The sequence below is a fragment of the Trematomus bernacchii genome, unplaced genomic scaffold, assembly GCF_902827165.1.
Source record: "Trematomus bernacchii unplaced genomic scaffold, fTreBer1.1, whole genome shotgun sequence".
In the NCBI taxonomy this organism is placed as follows: Eukaryota; Metazoa; Chordata; class Actinopteri; order Perciformes; family Nototheniidae; genus Trematomus; species Trematomus bernacchii.
The window spans coordinates 1,861,125-1,880,545 of record NW_022987531.1 but is presented as its reverse complement, the minus strand read 5'-3'; the positions used below and the strand labels follow the sequence as shown (position 1 = coordinate 1,880,545).

The 19,421-nt window shown below is 41.4% G+C and overlaps 1 protein-coding gene across 1 annotated transcript; it reads right to left on the bottom strand.

The window, feature by feature from the left end:
- Positions 1 to 376: 376 nt before the first annotated feature.
- On the bottom strand, positions 377 to 18,965 carry valopa (vertebrate ancient long opsin a). Its single transcript, XM_034122323.1, has 5 exons — positions 18,596 to 18,965; positions 14,472 to 14,682; positions 8,511 to 8,628; positions 6,742 to 6,975; positions 377 to 604 (listed from the first exon to the last, which is right to left on the bottom strand). Exons 1-5 carry the CDS (start codon positions 18,957 to 18,959, stop codon positions 377 to 379), a joined length of 1,155 nt encoding a protein of 384 aa, XP_033978214.1. The 5' UTR covers positions 18,960 to 18,965.
- Between the last annotated feature and the right edge of the window lie 456 nt (positions 18,966 to 19,421).

The following is a 19,421-nucleotide window of genomic DNA, read 5'->3' as shown; positions in this document are numbered from 1 at the left end:
TAGTTTTCAATAAGTGGACGGAGCATCTGGCAAGCAAATATTTACAAGATATATGGCTGGTAAATCTCTGAGCATTTCTGCCTGCCTTCTGGCCACCTCATTTAAAAATCAAAAACTGAATAATCGAAAAACATGCTAGTGTTTGGTATCCGTTCCGAATTGTAAGTGAACTTTTTTTTTTTAAAGTGCAAGAATCATCAACCGTGGAAACCCCTTTAAGAGTTGACAATTGTTAATACTGCATCCTCCATCTCCCCAACATCTGAAAACAGTTCTGTCTTTGTCCCGACAGTTTTTGAAACACACTGAATCTAGATCACAGAAGCTTATTATGGATTTTGGGGGTAGGAGAACACATATAGGTATGAGGGTTTCTTTACATTGGACACACTTTGTTCTCTGCGATCGGCAGCTGGACTAATGAGCCACAGTCGGTGGGAGAATCATCAGATCCGTTGCCCCCCACGGGGATGCGAGTTGCAATGGCCGACATTTCTCCTGTTTGACTGTCAACAGTAATCCCAGGTCGCTCTGAGGTCGGGTTCAGGTGGCTGTCTGGGATAGTCCCTTTGCCACAGAAGAGCTGCATGAGGCACTTCCTGAACTGGACAGAAAACAAGAGAATTAGGAGCAGTCAGCTAAAATAATAATTTGCACTTACATTGTTTTAGGGTTTACGTACATGAAAAATGTCTGTAAAAGAATAATGCAAGATTTCGGGAAAAACTCTTAATGACAAAACATTCAGATTATAGTTTAGCACAGTTTGGAGGCAGGGGGAAAAGCTAGCCTTGCCAGCATTGAGGTAGGAGGAAAGCTAGCCTAGCTCTCTCTTGAAAATACAACTACCAACACTTACTCTAGGAATCAATTATTAACAAACAGAAAAAAGAAGAGATGGCAGTGGCAAGGCCTGTCAAAAGCTGTTCTTCACATAGCCCTTTTCAACTAGTCCTCACTAATAGCCCCAGAATCATTGGTTTCCACTTAGCTTTACATTTAAAACACTCATTGAGCGTTTTTAAGAGTGGACCTCACACCCTCATGCCCCAGGGAGAACTCGTGATTCCTGACCCTTAATGACCTGTCTAATTTAACACGCAAGCCTCCTAAGTGCTCCCCTCAAATCAGTAATGCCTTCAAAGAGTGGCAGTAAAACCTCTGATCTCATGAAAAAAGCTACAATGTGTATGGCTTTGTTAACTCTGGGACCCTAAATGAGCTGTTAAACCGCTTACACCAAGCACTTCTGCTGGTCTGCTAACCGTCCCCAACCCATGGGTGCTCGGGCTTTTAGCTGCACTGCTCCCAGACTCTGGAACTCCCTCCCCCCGCACATCTGACAGTCAGACACAATCACCATATTCAAATCCCAATTAAAAACCCACCTGTTCAAATCTGCCTACTCACTGTAGTGCTCCCCATTATATGTTTCATTTGTGTCCACTTGATTGTCTCATCCATGATTTCCTGTTTGTGTTTTTATTATGTTCTGTTGCCTATTAGCGTTTTCTTTTTTAACAAATTGTACGGTGTCCTTGGGTGTCATGAAAGGCGCCTAAAATAAAATGTATTATTATTATTATTGTATAAATCCCACCAACATTGAAAAATATAGCTTTTAATACACTACCATTGAGGGAATATGGTAATTATATGTCACCCCAAAGGCAACAGGAATAACAGGAAACACACTATAATTTACTCTGCAACAGTTTAAAGCTGATTCTAGATTGTCACAGGAATGGTGACACCAGTTTCATCATCATCAATCATACCTATTATGCCTGCATTATTTACTTAATCACTGCTATGCTGACCACATCATCATACCTAAACAGCAGAATAGGTGGTTAGCGATGACTCCCAAATTGACATATAACAGTTTGAGCTAAAATGGGAAAAGGCTAGCAGGGTGGCAGTTTTAAACATGTGACCATTATATATTAAGTTTAGAATTGTTTTTACTTGGATAGGTTAGAATAGGATCAGGGTTTGATTCTTACTTTAGCACGCGTTGTAGTCACGTAGTGTGACCTATTTACGTACAAACTTTTCTACTTTCTCCATTGATTCAGACATAACAACTACCGCCACTAGAGGTTTCTGTCTAACAAAAACATAAATACGGGCCGTAATACGCTGCTTGCACAGCAATCTATATGCCTGTGGCTGTTTTTTCCCCCGTTTTTTTGGGTGATGGTAGCTTGGTAGCCCCCAGTGTTGGGAATGTACTTTTGTTCTGGGCATGGGCAAGTGTGAGCTCAGCACTCAGAATGATACTCTGCAATTTTGTCCCAATCCTTTCCCTATACAACCTTAAGTCGGCCTTCATTTTTAAAAATATTTGACTAAAGCATGAAAAGATTAAAAAAGAATTCTGGGGAAAAAGCTGTTACTACGAAAAATAGGCCAGCCGTCGTTAGCACAGCATATATGAAATGTACAGCAGAGTGGCACAGTCTGTGGAAACATTGAATTAAACCTTGGGTTACTGTCAGGCACTACATTCCTGTGGGATCATGCACATACTGTTGATGCTGCAACCTGCTGCTGGTTGAAAGTAATGAAAAAGATTTGGTATCAATTCTGCCTTCAAGCTGCCTTCACATGATACGTGATTTGCTCTCTGCTCACGGCCCGTCCACACGGCGGCCTGCGTTGAAGCTTCAACGCTTCTGCCCATTCACTTTGAATGGGGGGTGACGTCACGCTTTGCCGAACTGCATTGTGGGAGCGTTGCTTCACTTTGCTCGGGTTGCTCGCTTCAAAAGTTGAGCAATGTTCAACTTTTGAAGCTTCGGCAGAAGCGTCAGCCAATCAAATCATATGCCAGTACAAGCTCTAGCCAATCAAACCGCGTGCTTGTGTGTCCGGGGCGTGAGATTCATGTGATTGGTTGTTGGTCGAGTTTCAGACAAGCTCACCGGCAAGCTTCAACGCACGCCGCCGTGTGGACGCTGCCTCACTGTGAGGTGGGCGCAGATCTAGTTAGTTTTGTTTCTATGGTTACCTCCTTTGCTAGCTTGTGCCGCCTTATGCTGTTAGCTAAATGGTTGTGCGACGGAAGGTCAGCGCCAATCGATTTCAGAATTGAAATTATTTGTGACCCGCTCTATCGAAATCAGTCGGAAGTCGCAACGGCTCATTTCAAAATAAACGTGGATTTGCGTAAAAAACAATTTTTTCGGGGTTAGGGTGTTTTGTTTGATTTTAAATAAACAAAGTCTTGGCTTTCAGAATATGAAACTTTTATTTCCAAAATCACACGATAAATACATTTTTGAAGCTTGTAAAGGGAAGATGACAGGCACCTCTCACTCGCAATCTGCTCTTCCGCAGCGCCGCACCCCCTCCCTCCGGCTGAAATTATGAATTTAAGGCATATAGTAATCATAGATAACACGGCAGGGTCCGTTACAGTTTGTTTTCATCTGATTTCAAATAAACAAAGTCTTGGCTTTCAGAATATTAAACTTGTTTCGGCAAATTCAGATGATAAATACAACTTTGAAGCTTGTAACGGCATAATTACAAGCGGAGAACGGAGTAATTTAACGTCAAAGCAGGCATAACAACAGCCGGTGTTTCTCGTGAGTGTTTTCCCCGGGAAACAAAAACAATATACACAAATGCAAAAATACACAAACACACACACACACACATACACTCACACACTCGCGAGCTTCCCCCAGACCAGTAATCCAAACGGAAATATTTTCCCTCTGGACTATTTTGATCATTTGCTCCACTAATAATCAATCAGATCGATGGATTCCAGAGAAGAGGAAACTTTGAAGGCCTTTTTCTCAAAATGATGACTCGGTGACAGTCATTATATAATGTGACATATTTTGCTTAATATTTGGAGTACAAAAACAATCCTGATATCATTAGAAAGCTAGGAATCTCCTCTTTCCAACAGTGTATACAACTCAAAATGTGTCTTCGTGTCAATGCGACTGATTTCGATAGAGCAGGTCACATTTGGACTTTGAGCACAGCGATCAGCAACCTACGGAGCCCCCTAGGGGACATGGAAAAAAAAAAATTCTCGCAATACTTTTGCGAGATCTTAATCGATTTTACTTTGAGCTTTGTCTTAAATATAAAGATATAACATCAGTGCTTGGCAATAGGCACGGGTTTCACATAAGTGAAAGACACCTCAGTAGAACACTCAGAGCGAGGGGACATGCACGTCGCAAAGCATACTCTGAGCTGAGTTATTGACAGATTCGAATTTCGTGGATCAATAACTCATGAAAATAACGTTGTAAAAATACAAACAAGATGACTTTACAATCATAGCAAGGTAGACAATGAGTTACAGAGTCGTTTTTATCAGAACAGTTCGATACGCGCCGTCATCCGAGCTAAACTTCAAGAATTGGTCACAGCTGGAGGAGGGAGAGGAGTGCTTAGGGTCTACAAACTGCAAAGGGGTTTTGCGAGATTTCGCAAAACTTTTTTTTTTTCTTTTGTTCAAATAATTTTTTTTTTCTTCTCCATGTCCCCTAGGGGGCTCCGTAGCAACCATTTTTACTAACATGTACTTTTTTTTGATTGAGGCAGAAAACTAAATATTGTACGATTAACTATGCAAAGAGTACAGAGTGCTTATGTGATAACTTTTCATTTTGTGAAAAATATCAAAGTACACAGGCATTGAGGTTGTAAGGACATTATCCCATAGGTGTTCCACCATCACGGTCATGGTGCATTTCTGCATTGCAGGTTTGGGATATTAATGGGACTGTAAATATTTCCGATTTCAGTTATTTCACTTCCAAGCAGCTTTAATTATTGCACAGCTACATAATAACAGTGCTCTTTTTTCTTTTTGTTGGCCTGCATTCCAGCAATATGTCAGCCATTTGTTACATGCTAGCTTACTTGCTTGATTACCTATATAATCTGAAAAATATGTGAGCGTGAAAATTCCAATGATGATCATGGTTGCTATGTAATGCTAGGAATTTCACAAACTCAACCTAGGGCAGCGAGAGGATAATAAAGTACGCTTTCTCACATTTGACCATTCAAATTTCCCCTTCCACATCACAGCACTGTTTCCTATCTATCCAACCTTAGTGTTATGTAATGTGCGTTATGTGTCATATGTGACCTTTTGACCTCCTAGAGATTCCAAGAGGCTGTCTCCCTAAGTATAAAATGCTGCCTAAGTAGCACCCAACATGCATTATGGGAATCCCTTGAGACTCTGGTTGGCCTCACACTGTTATGTAACTCGGAACGGAGAGTGATATTGCAATCAAGCACTGGAAGTTGGCTGGCTTCAATAGGCACAATAAGTGTAGAAGAACAACAGTTTGGCTGAAGCTGCATAGGCGTCCTTATTAACATCCAGTCAATGTCTTATTGGAGACACTATATGATGTTTGTCAACAGTGAGTGCAGCCCAAAAGTAGGGCAATCTGATGGACATGTGGAATGCATTAATCTCCCTGAAAGGAATGTCTGTTCTAGACATCGTGCCAGGCACATATAGTAGGACTTCCATATCCCTATCTGAAAATAGAACACTTTAAATTGCATGGTAGGCATAAATGGTGATATTTGTCATGACCGGAATGGACAGTTTTAATGTTGCGCTGGCTGGACTAAAATAAGCTATTAAAAACACAAAGACCTCTCATGTACTGTAGAATAAACACTTGCAAAGACAATGGAGCCCTGTGAGAACATGGCAGCGAAATGTTTACATGAAAAGGTCGTACTAACGAACTTCAGCTTCACATGAAGTTAAAATGTAGCTTCACAGATGATATTAAAAAAAAAAGGAGAGGCCAAAATGCAGTGTAAGGTAAAGAAAACCAATGTGACAAGAGTTAATTGGACACCGCATGCTCATGTTTACCGGAGATACTAAAAGAAGTAAAGTTGGTGAGTCCAGCTTTCCACGAGCAGTCAGCCCTTCGGGGCATCAGTGTTTTGCTGCAGGAGACAGTTCGGTCCATTTAAGGTGAAGAGGAGGATACAACTGTCCCACTCTGTTTATCCTGATAAATACAGCATTCACATAACAGCCATAGACTCCTGAGACAGGGCACTTGCATGCATTCTGTTCTGAGTCCTGAAGTATTGTAAAACACACATCCTGGTGCCTTTCTAGGCATGGGGATTTTGCCAACAGAACATATATATATTTTTAATAATGGGGTTTGCAGCAAACATGTTTAATGGCAGTAAGGACGTTTAACATATATATATTGTTTTGTTCCCAATACAAATGTTTATTTTCTTCGTAAGAATTCATTTAGAGTCTAAAATAGATTACCTTGACATTTAAGAAGTATTTTCCAATTAAAAGCCTTTCAAGATATACCCATGTCAATCTTGTGGGAAGGTGGTTCTATTTTCCATGCTTCATAAAACCCAGTGTGTCTCACTTACACTAGGAAGGAGCTAGACAGCACCATGTAAATGCCATGAAGAACTGCAAGCCTCACAAGCATACCATAGGTGGCTAATGTATTTTTTAACAGAGCCACGCATGGACAATTGTACTCTCTGGATTTCATGTTTCATTTATTCATACACCATGCATTATTGAGAGACAAGCTAACACCGAACAACAACAGAAAAAAAACGTCTCAGTATTCTGCAGCAGCTTTCATCTACTACACACTGCGAACAATACTCAAATAAACCAAGCAAACATGATCGAAATGTCAGAGTTAAGTAGTATTTGTTTCTGACATTTCAACTCTCAGTTACCTGTTTGTTCATGAAGACATAGATGACTGGGTTGTAGACAGCAGCTGTCTTGGAAAAGAAGGCAGGGATGGCAGCCATCCTGGGGTCAATATGGATGGTTGGACACGCCGTGACCAGGATGGAGAAGGCTGCGTACGGCGTCCAGCCCACCATGAAAGCCACGATCATCATCACCACCATGCGGGTCACCTGCCTCTCAGGCTTCCTGGCAGTGGCCAGACGACCATGAGACACCTGGGGGAACAGAACCACGAGAGGCTATATGTCACTGTAATTAAGACAGTCTAGAGGGGAGAAAAGTACTGATTTAAAAGCTGATACTTGTACCAAATTGTTTTATTTTATTACGCCAATAACTGAATTATCCAACTCAAATCTAATGTAGTGTCTAACATAATTTGGCCTTTGAAACAACTCTGAGGCTACTATTTCTTACACTTTCAACAAGTTTCGGTTTTAAAGACAGGTCACCATCTATTCATATTCAATGATATGGAATCCACTATTTTGTTGTGGGAGCAATCTCTGGCTCAACTACGTGCTGTCATGGAATTTCGCAAAGGTATCAAAATGATGTCATCACGTTGTAGGCTCCTGATGACGCAATATACAGAACCCCTGGGTTCTGCGTTGCAAAAAGAAGGAATGCTTCAGCTATTTTATTACGATTTCAACAGGACCATACCAACAGTAATCGCCTGTCGGGGGTCTGTATAAATAGTGTTCATTTTCCAAAAATAAAATAAAAGCTCCACAAGGAACTATGAATTTGGCTTTAAAATGTTTTTCTGCGCAGCTTGATTGTTACTGAAGTCAGGCTTTATTAACCTTTACAGCTTCTTAATGTACTGTGAGTGCATTTACAGAAAGTAACAAGAAATGTGCAGCTGCCAATGAAATGGGAATTTGCTCATTTTTAGTGCAACCTTTTATGAAATAGTTTTGATGTCAAACTTAAAAGCTCTTAAGTGTTGCCCCTTTATGCATGAACAATGAAAATGTAAGTCATTCTAGTTTAAGGGTTGGAGTTGAAAACAAACATTTCCAATGTGTCTTTTTATAGAGTAACAAATATCATCTGCAGCTTTATTTCAAAGCCAGTATTCACATTGACCATGGGGGTAAACATGCTGTAAAGACAGGAGGACTGGCCAACATTAACTGATATTTCTGGGGTTAAAGGGGCCCTGTTTAGCTTTTGGGGGGTGTTCCCTGTAGTGTGTTATATACGTTTTTGTGCATGTCAATGGTCTGCAAAGCAGAAATCCAGAGGGAGTCTCTCAATCACAACAGAGCCGGCCAGTTAACCAATCAGAGAAGAATGGGCTCTCTTTTCCAGTGTAGGGAGTAACGCTCTACAAAGTATAATACATCTCCCCATCGACTTACATTGGGAAAGTGTAAATCAGCATTTCATGTTTTTTCAGCTTAATGATCTACCAGTACAAACACCTTTATAGCCCTTATTTAAATCCAGTGGGCCTTAAAGTTGTAAGCTACAGTAGCTACATCTTGGACCACTGATCAACTCTCAATGAAAATAGCCCCCCCTCCAACGCTGTATCCAGTTCTCTTAATTCATCCATGGTAAAAAGAGGTGCTGCAGCACAGGCATATGAGACAAATAAAGAGCTTTTTGAACATTAAAGCATGGAGACATTTCACAGTAGAGGCACAAAACACAAATGTGAACCTGAACATTTGCATAATAGGGCCATCATTTATAAACTAATGATTTCCATTTGTGTCGTGTTAGAACTCATACGTACTTTCTTGAGCTTCCGCAGGAGCTTTCCATAGCAGAAGAATATAACTCCAAGAGGAAGAATGAAGCAGGTGGCGAAGAAAGTGATGATGTAGCTGTGATCTATCATGTTGGTGGAATACCTGTGCAGAGACGGAGAACAAAGATGTTAACATTCAGATTGTGCTTCGGATATCAGTCAACAAATAGTTACATGTAGTGAATAGAGCAACGATTATTCAATTTATAGATTAGTCAATAGCCAATGAAATAATCTAGAAAATCGTTGATCGAATAATTGTTGGTTGTAGCTATAGCCTCACTTAGTGACCTATAAATAAAAATAGATGCAGACAGACAGAAAACAACCAAACCGTTTGTTTGATAACACTTGTGTGTCTCTTTTAAGAACCAAATCCAATAATTTCCCAGCTATGAGCTGTCTGTGAAAATAGTTTGACATTCAGAGGCTTTTATCTGTCTGGAAAAAAAAGATTACAGTTTTGCACCTAATTTGATCTTCGATTGAAAGGGACATTTCAAAGATGAAACAAATATCTGGGACACAATTAGGGTCGCGGTGCCCAGCAATTTCGTCTAATTATGTAATTGACATGAGATTACCTAAGGAAACAAGCTCTAGATGAAAGTGTAAGGAACTACCTGGAAATGTGTGTGTGTGTGTGTGTGTGTGTGTGTGCGTGTGTGTGTTTTGTGTGCCTGCATCTTAGTCATCGTAGAACCAGGGAAGTGTGGCCTGCACATGTTTGTGATGGATGGATTCACACCTCAGACCTCATGAATTTATTATCATGTGCAAAATAGTACTTCATGATGCATGAAGATTTGCAGACTGTCCAAATAACAAACAAAATAATTCAGGCACGTGGCCAGGGCTATGCTGTGGTTAAAAGACGATTTGTCAGGTATACCTACACAAAATAATCCTGAATATTCAGGAAACCTGCCAATAATTAGGGGCAGTGGTGTAAAGTAAAGAAAATGTAATCAAGTACTGTACTTAGGTACAATTTGAGAGAGTTGTAGTTTACTTGAGTATTTAAATGTTTTGCTACTTTGTATTTCTACCCCACTTTAATTCAGAGGTAAATGGTGTACTTTTACTCCACTAAATTTATTTAATACCTTTAGTCACTTTACAGATCTGGATTAATGATGTGAAATATAATCAACTCTTAAATCAGACTTTAGTTCCACCTGGAGTAAATCCACAAGCTACCCTGCAGTATACAAAGTCATTCAAACTAGCTGCACCTTTACCAGCTTTGAGAACACTTTAATGCATCAATAATTGTATCCTGAGGTAAAAAGTTGAGCATAAACGAGGCTTTTGGCATGCATCAGGCTGTGCATGTGGCAGCAATTAGGACCTAGAACACCTGTACGGTGTCTCGCTCCTGCTGTTTTCAAGATGTTTTCTGACACATGCAGCATGCAGTCAGGGTGGAGCAGGTCATCTATGTGATGGGGGTTTCCTTATGTGATCTGTTAATTGCTTCATCTGAGAAATGGGTTCCTCACTGGACTTGAGGAGACTCTGAGCCCTCTATATTCACATCTTTGATCAATGCACCTAAATAGAATTATTCAGATAGCACCCTGAGCTCAAATCCAACCTGTGTCTTGACTTTTCCCATTAGACTCTTTCACACAGTTTCAGATAATACATCTGTCGCAGTATGATAGATATGAGCCACAGGGCAGGTGGAAAGACAATCTGTATCTCCTTGTGTGCCAGGTGTGTGGTCAGAAAGATAATTAATAAAGGGTTATGTATGGGGTAAGATTACGTGGAACCTTAGCAAAAGGTTAAAATCTGGTTTGGTTAAAAGAGTCTCAAGATGAAGCTTGTGGAGCGGATTAGGAGTTTGTTTGTTCATATTTTTCTACTAAGAATGAGTCAAATGTGTATCGTAAAGGTGTCACTTGTATTGGGGAACCCAGAGAGAATGGTCATCCAACACTGTAGTTCCCCCCTGTTTTATGGTTGTTTCAGCCTCCTTTACCTTCTTATTGTATTGTTACAGGCTCAACTCCACTGAGGCCACATTTACACGAGAACGAAACGGCTTGTATCTGCATAGTTTCTCTTGCGTATAGCCCTATTGTTTACACGAGGCCAATAGAAACGGACCCCACAAACGATAACGGGTCCCAAGGTGGATAGATTTGCAAACGAAACGCTCTGGGGGGTCAAACGAGTCCGTGTAATCGCCTCTATACGAATATTTCCTGAAAAAATAATGATAGCCCCACCTCTCCCCACCTCTGCTGCTCACTGCTGTGGCATGGCCAGTAGCTACTGTCAGTAGCTACTGCTAGTGCTACTGCTACTGACCATGCTACAGATGTTAGTACAACATCTACAGCTCGACCATGCTACAGGTGTTAGTGCAAAATCTACAGCTCCTCTACCACAACCATCAGCAACAAGTGGACATGGAGAATTACATGAACTACTACATGTTGCTAAATCCACCGCGGGGCATAAACAGAAGGGTAGCCATGGCAACATTGCTGCGGGGCTGCTCCGGGGTCTTCTTCGCTGCTTTTGGTGTATTTTGTGGCGGAAGTTATAGCGCCACTTACAGTCCCGGTATGTACTACAGCGTTTCCAGCGGTCTCGTTTGAACAGACACGTTAAATGAAACGAATGCATGTGAACGGAAGACTTTTTTGAAAACGCATACTGTGCATAAACGCAAACGTTCCCGTGTAAAAGCAGCCTTAGATATGAGGTGATCAACCCCAAAACATCTACCGTTCAAGCTGGGATAAATCTATCTGCGATTGGCTAATGTGCTAATTGGATGGTCCACCTCTAAAATACGGAGCCGCTCAGTAACTGCAGAGAGACAGCGGTGGAAAACAGAGTGTCTATGAGTGCAACCACTGCAAAATAAGGTGGAAGCAAGCTAGCTCAAAGCTAAGCTAACGTAGCTAAGACCAGCCCACTACAATGACTACTCCTGGCCAAAACCCAGTCGTAGTAAAATAAAATTGACTAAATAAGTCTGAGATTCACCCAGCAACGGGGGTGTAGTGGCATTGGGATATATATTTTTGAAATCCTCTGGAGCAGAGAGAGGAGCTGTGGATTATTGTTATTGATTAATGCATCAGTGTTTCTTAGGGTTAAAAACACTAAACTCACAACTTAAAATGAAAGCGTTTAGTTTATTTAATAAAAGAGCACATGTTCAATGTGAAAAGTGACAGTAGATATAGATTAGTTGCAATTTGGTGCTAACAGTTAACGTGTGCAGGTATGAAGCTCCAGCAGCCTGCAGGACTGTTTGCCTGCAGAGACTGCCACAAGATTAGAGATGCAGGAGAACCACACTAACCAAAAGGAATGAGGATGACGGGTGATGACCCGTCATAGCAGGTCATCCTTTAGCGCGATGTTGCACCTGCAGCAGTGTCCATTTTTAGTTCATGTCTGAGCTTTGCCCTTTTTTTGTCATCTAAAAATCTATATTAGAGGTAGTGATTATGTCAATGTATAATTGATAATCAGTTGGATTGATCTTTGGATACAAACTAGGTGGCATGAGTGTATCCCATTTCTGTTTTCAAAGTGTGAGGCGCGCCTCCCCTGGGGGGCGCCAGAGAGCTTCAGGGGAGGCGCAGCGTGAGAAAAAAAAATAACGAGAAAAAGATGAGAAAAGTGACACTTGCAAATTTTTTTTTGTCTGTAGAGACCGAGTTCCCCCACCTCGCCAAAAAGGCTGTAAAAGTGCTCATTCCCTTCACCTCCACCTACCTGTGTGAGTGCGGGTTTTCCGCATTGACTTTGATCAAAAGCAAGTACCGGTCAAGGCTGCAGCCAGAGGATGATCTGTGTTTATTCCTGTGTGCATCAAAGACGCAGACTCATTGTTCCCACTAAAGTAGGGGTGAGTGTAATAAGGAGGCAAAGTTGACGTTCAGTGTGTTGCCGGGAGCATATAAGGATGTATCCGATGTTGAAAATGTAAAAAATGTTTAAAAAATATGTGTTGAGAACACAGCGTGCGAAAATATACGGGTCGTGCTGCAGCTAGATTTGCCTGTCCTCTGTAAGAAGGTGTCTGCTATTGACATGCAAGGAAGAACGGCTGTCCACAGGCTGTTCCAACTTTATTAACTTCCAGGGTAGTGAATTGAACATGCAATTGTAATTGGGTGTGTGGTATATTCTCATGCACACACACGCATGTTCCACAACACACAAACTGAACAACACTCAATTGTCCGATCGCTACCAGTGTCCTTGCGATCTTGTTATAACAAGTCAACAAGTGCACTTACTGATGCAATATGGTTGAGACCATTCAGGCTTATTCTAGAGGGGTGCAAGGAATAGTCCAAGTAGTGGGGGAGTTTTATACAATATGTTTAAAACATAAAGATAAAAAGGTTTTAAAAAGTTATTATTTAATGTTTCAAGGAAGTGACGCTATTCAGCCAATCAAATCGGTACAGTCAGTGAGTCAGCACGATAGATTCAAACACACACACACAGAGACGAGACATGAGGAGAGAAACAGTTGAGGAATTTCAAATAGCGGAAGGTAGACAGCGAAAACAGAGCATTTAATGACATGTTCTCTTACTGGACCTCTTTGAAATGCAATTGAATACCCCTGCATTATAGCAACAACAACAATAATAATAATAATAATAATAATAGGGAGGGGGGGCGCGGCTGTTCTTATGTTCTCTGAGGGGAGGCTCACCTTCCCACACTTTGAAAACCCCTGCTGTAGACTAAAGGGGTTCTTGTCATGATCTTGGTTCTGTGTGGTATTTCGAAAATTGTTCTCCTCCTGTGGCATCTCTGTTTTCACTTCCTGTCTTTGTGTTTTCCAGCCTGTTGTGATTGTATAATCTCCCTGCTGCCCTGCCCTCTCAATCTGTGTCTTGTCAATGTGTTTGGTCCTGTCTGAATTATGCCTGTGTTTCCAGAGTGTCTCTGTCAGTTCATCACCAATTGTCCCGTCAATGTTTCCCTGGTGTTGTTTTGTTGTCCATTCTTCCTGTCTCTGTATTTTGATTATTCCTCATGTTCCCTTTGGATTTGCTGCCCATGATCCCTGTGCCCTCCCGGTTTGTTCCTCTTTGTGGCTTTTGTTAAACCAACTGCTCTCTTAGTTTTCTGCTAACCTGTGTTTTGTATTGTTTTTTCTTTTATTAAAGCTTGCCTTTGCTTATACCTACGTCTCTGCTTTACTGCCTGTGAATCCTGTGACTGTTATTTAATTCTAAATTCTTTGCACTTACGTTTCAGCTGAAATCTGAACCTTAGAGTTCCTTGTGCTGCCCCCTAGTGATCGCAGGTTTAAAGTTTAGTTCTAATGTAAAACCTGATTTCTGAATACATGTCTGGTGTGTTCTGTACCACTTAAAATAATGTTTGAAAAGTCATACAACAACATGTTATTGCAGAAAGAATATCAGTCTTCAGTTTTCATTGGGCCCAGTAACTATGACATTGCAACATAAAACGTCTATGATGTGGGTTAGGGGAGACTTAGGAGAATTGACACTTTACTACAGTTCAGTCAGACAACTCACGTGTTTCTTTAACATGTTTATTAGAAGCAGCATAGTTGAGTTTGGCGTCTAGGCTCGGGTCTCATCACTCCACAGATATACATAGCATGATGAGTGATGATTAAATAACTAACCCCCGAGCCTACAGGTGGAAGCTGGAGTGGTGGTGGGGCAGGCAAGCAGCAGTGACGTGGAAGTAGCTGCAGCAATAGCAGCAGTAAGCAATGCATGGAGAGAGATCTGGCAGGTTAAATAGAGTGGCATATTAAGGAGACTCTGTTTGGTTGGTCGTAGAGTGGCAAGGGGCGTTATGTATGAATGCAGCATAAGTGCTCGAGTTGACTGCCTGAACTTGCTCGCAGGCTTCGCCCCATTAATACAGCAGCTGTTTGTTGGTTACAGAGATGATAAAATGCTAATTGCTCACCAGTCAGGCTCACACGTGGTTCCGATCTTGCTGATAGTGTATCTGTTCCAGCCCAGCACAGGAGGGAAGGTGCAGAGGAAGGAGAAGGTCCAGACGAACAGCAGCCCCAGCATGGCGTGCTTCCCTTGCAGACGGATGTTCCCCAGAGGCCGGCAGATCACGAAGAACCGTTCGAAGGACAGAACGGAGAGGGACCACAGGGCCACGATCCCTGAAGAAACAGGAGAGGTCAGTGCTCAGCAGTCACAATCACAAACCATCTGATCTGTTTGCTACAGTTATAAGCATCACAATATTAGAGCATGTGTATCAGTTTTCACGATACTTGAGTTTCAATTTCCTATGATCTGCCTTCTGGGTTGGGATGTAATCTGTTACTCCCCAAGCCTGTCCGTCTTATATTTTATATTTTGTAGCTTACCTCTATTTCAACACTTTTTAGTTTTTTCCACACCAAATAGTTTTGTATCTGTTTTCTTATAAATCTGAACATTGAAGTGTGTTTTATTTTGCTGCTTTTATAAAAGCTGGTTACACATGGATTTTTTAAATTATCTATAAATAATAATAATTTCCTAATGTCTTATATGGTATCTCACTTCTCCACTGTACTATGCAGAGTGGTGGTACTGCTAATAGTTTAAGGATCCTTAGTGGGGCTATTATGCTGCCTCCTAATGGGCTAAAAAAAGAAGACCCTAATTACAGTAATAAGTCATTCTCACAGACCCGTTAATTATCTATCTCTCCATCCTCCGGTATTCCTAGTGTCTGCCTACTATACTTGAATGGAGAGGACCAAGTAGAGAGACCAGGTTGTCCAATTCTGTCAAACATGCTTTAACAAGTGTGGGCAGCATCTCAATCCTGTTGGGCTTGGGAATCAGAGTGTCATCGGTTCAAGTCCCGGGAAGAATAAAGTATGAAATGTGAGTCCAAATCCTCCATTAAAGTGGACCTATCATGCTATATTTAAATGATATAGTGTAGGGCCATACCTATATAAGGTATATTTATACGTTTCTGTTTTCAAAATACCAAACAGATCATGATTTTAAGCCATGCCTCATTTCGCTCTATTTGTTGTTCTTCAGCACTGTTTTTGCAGGGGGCTGATTCTGTGAGCTGCAGCTGACCACGCCCCCCTGCAGGAGAGGGGAGCGCGCTCTGAACAGCTGCTGGGCTGTCAGAAGAGGGGGAGAAAAATAGATCTCCGTGTTTTATTATAGCCTATTATTATATAGAGTCATTATTCATTTGTTTTAAAGCTCAATAAATAACAAAGAAGACCTTTGACCGGCACTTTTCTAATTTTGTCCGGAAGATTTAAACTTTAACGGACATCTTGACCGGCGCAAGAAACTGAAACTGAAACTCTGCCGCACGGTCCCCTCGTTCCTTGGAAGAGGCGGAGAGGTGGGTGTTTGTCATCTGCTGGTGGACTAACCGGAGAGAATTACAGTGCTTGCCTCGACGGGGAGGGATTGCATTGAATTAAAGCAGCGGGAGCAAACACTTGCCTCGGGGAGGGAGAAAAAAAGCCACAGCGGAGAATAAACAGAAGGGTAACCATGGTAACTATGCGCGGGAAGTCTTCTTCGCTGCTTTTGTGGCAGACTACAGCGCCACTTACAGGCCTGGCATATGTACTACAGCGTCTCCAGCACTTTCGAGCGGCAATGGCCGGCCGTGGCCCAACCCCACATTCCCCTGATAGGTGGAGAGTTGGCCCAATAGCCGTAGCGCCACTTTACTGATGTCAGTAAAGTGTTCAAATCTGGATCAGTTTTTATCAGATCCGTTGCAGCCCCTTTTTTAGAGATTTGGGTATGGAGGAAAATAGAGAGGGTTGTGTTTTCTGACACTTGGTGAGTTCCCTGGAACACCGGGGACACATATTCATGTATAAAAGACGCACAAAAGTGCATTTTGCATGATAGGTCCCCTTTAAGAAATTAAATAGACTCTGCAGGGGTTCACTAATACCATTAACACCACAACTTGAATGTTGTTTTTGTAGCTTTGTGGTCAAAAGAACCTCAAAGAGAGTACTTTCCCTGAAAAATATCCATTGTGTCAAGTTCTATTCACAGGGTGTGCATGGATACAAGAAACAAAACATACATACAAAATACTTTCATCTTGAATATTAATAAGGGCATTTATCCTACTAATTTCTTCACATATACATGTATCCCGCTCACACACACTTATACACACAGGTGATAACAATGCAACCCAGCTGTCAATCACTGAAACTGCTGTCAAGAAAGAAATTGAAGTGGCTTTCCACCCAAAGCCCCTTGAAGATGTAACGCTTCACTTCAGTGGACTATTGATTGACTTCCTCAATGATCATTTATCACGTCAGATGGTTCTTTTAGTGGCAGCATCTCATCCTACAGACATAATATGGTTTAATGTTGATACGCAGAGCGCTCTTTTCCCTGTATTATTCTTTTTTTTTTATCACTTAATCAAGCTTTTTTTGATCTGTAATTAAGTGCATCGCTACACCCAAAACACCAGGATCCAAGAATGAGATCATATTGTGATTAGATCATATATCGAGATATCCGATATACAATTATGTTGTATACATTGATAGTAAAAATCACATACTAAGTTGAATATCCATCTATAAAGAGTGTGCAGCATTTTCTTCATTTATTCAGCTTTATTGTTCAACTCCTGCATGCCTACACCCAATAACTCTATTTTGCACAACAAATCCAAATATTGTCTTTCAGTACAACTAAGTTTGTAGCTAAAGCTATGAGTGAATGTTATATCTTTTTTGAAACTGCTAAATACATACAGTTATACAATTACCTATATATTGATTGTAAGACTTTGGACATGTACACATTCAAATGATCAAGACAATGACATATTATTATTATTATTATTATTGTCTTGACGATTTTGAGTTTGTTAGTGGCAATGTGCAAAGTCTAGTTTCCCCGGCGATATGAATTCAAATAACAAAACCCAATGTAATGAAGAACTGGCAAAGATCAATTTGTGATATTGTCACTCATTACATTTTATAGGGGGGGGGGGGGGGGGATAAAGGGATGTTATCATATTTTCAAAGGACCACAATCATAATATCTGAATATTCATCATAAATTCAGATTTTTCTGATGATTACAAATGTGGCAGTTTGACAGTCGGTAATAAACACATCCTGTGTCTTCGTATTCTGTCAGACTAAAATAGGATTTCACAAACCTTATTAAATAAGGGTTCCTTTATCAAATGAACAAAGTATTCTCCTTTCTCTTGATTTAATGTACTGCGGGCCACTTACCAGACGCGAGATCCCACTTTGAGAACCTGTAACCTTTCGAACTGAGCTTCAGTGGAGAAACACAAATCCACTGTCTAACATTAATGGTCACGGTGCTCGTAACAAGTCATGCACTGCGTATGTTAGAAGGCTCTGAGCATGGCTTTGAATCCTGCCTTACAGACTCACACTGCGCCTTTTTAACTAAAAGTCTGTTGTATGCATGCTTAAAAAATATCATGAAGGTTTTAAAAAATCTACACCATGAGCTCATACAATATCACAACTGTGACTTCTTTTGATTGATGCCTGAACTTGTTTTATAGCTTATAATAAGATTTTTGCACATTAATGTCCACAATCCTTCCCCTGTTATAATGCTCCATAATGCAGATAACACTTGCAAAGCGGCATTATGGAGGTCGAGATTTAAAGAAGCAGTATACTACTGTAGCTAGAATATATTATAAAATAAATAAATCCATATTTATTTTTGTTCTGCTCTACTAAGTAGAATATTATTAAGTCAAGGCGTACTCATTTCATGAATCTGAGCAAAGTTACTGACATTCTGGACTGATCCTCACTCACTCAGTCAACTTTTTTTAATTTTATTTGGCAACAGCTGTAATGGAAATGATTTGTCACTTTCACTTTACCTTCCTGTCAGATGCCCTAATTTGAGAGCAGTTGTTGAAGTCACCACAGATGGATGTGCCATGGAGCTGTTTTACACATATTTGAATACATTTAAAAACAGCTAATCACTGATTCAAACAGTTACGAGAGTTTTACAAGGCAGATCTACCATTAAAAAAAAAAAAAAACTTACCAAAATATGTAACAGCAAACCCTTCCAAGACACAAGCCCACTTCCCAAGGAAGAAATAACCCTTGGCGTTTGTCAGGAAACTTATTACTCCACCGATGAGCGACACCAGAAAGTCCGCGATGGCGAGGTTGACTATGATATAGTTGAGGGGCTTTCTCAGCTGTTTGTACTTGAACGTTACAAACATGACAATGAAGTTCTCGCTCAGAGAGAGCGAGGTGACCACGAACATGAGCACGGCCAGGACGGTGAAGTTCCAGGGCGCGATGCCCCGGACGGGCGCGTTAAAGGGGTCATCCACCGTGGAGAGCTCAGCCGCCACCGTGTAGGACACCGCGTTCACTGACAGACTCAGAGTATCCATTGTCCATGCCAAAGGTGAAGGCTACTTGCTTGGTGACCCTTTAACAGAGAGAGGGGGGGGGGGAGTCCTGTTTGTGTTCTTTTTCCTCACAACTTCATGTGGAGTCGCAGTAGTCTGCGTTAAACTCGCTGCTGTGGAGCATCACGCGCGCCCTGGGACTCTTCTTCGACAAAGTTTTAGAGTTGCACACATTGGAGCTGCACACATTGGAGCACGAGTGAGAGAAGTCCTGCGTGGAGCTGTTGGGAAGCGTGTCTGTGTGTGAAGGCGGAGTAGTGACGGTGTTTCCAGAGGCGGTGTCAGTCAGCAATTGCATGAAGGACCGATCATGATGGAGCTCTTATATAGGCGGCTCGCGCATCACCGCTGCCCTCGCGCTGATGCCACGCGTCCACTTCACGTGCGCTTCTTGTGCGCGCTGCGGACACAGATGACAACAAAGTCTCCGCCTGACGCACCCTC

Bases quoted from the DNA above. Each gene is read 5' to 3' on its own strand.
- valopa (XM_034122323.1), bottom strand. From the start codon at position 18,959: ATGGATACTCTGAGTCTGTCAGTGAACGCGGTGTCCTACACGGTGGCG. The intron at 6,976-8,510 runs GTACGTATGAGT...CTGTTCCCCCAG, and splicing joins TCCTGCGGAAGCTCAAGAAA to GTGTCTCATGGTCGTCTGGC. The intron at 605-6,741 runs GTAACTGAGAGT...TTTTCTGTCCAG, and splicing joins ATGTCTTCATGAACAAACAG to TTCAGGAAGTGCCTCATGCA.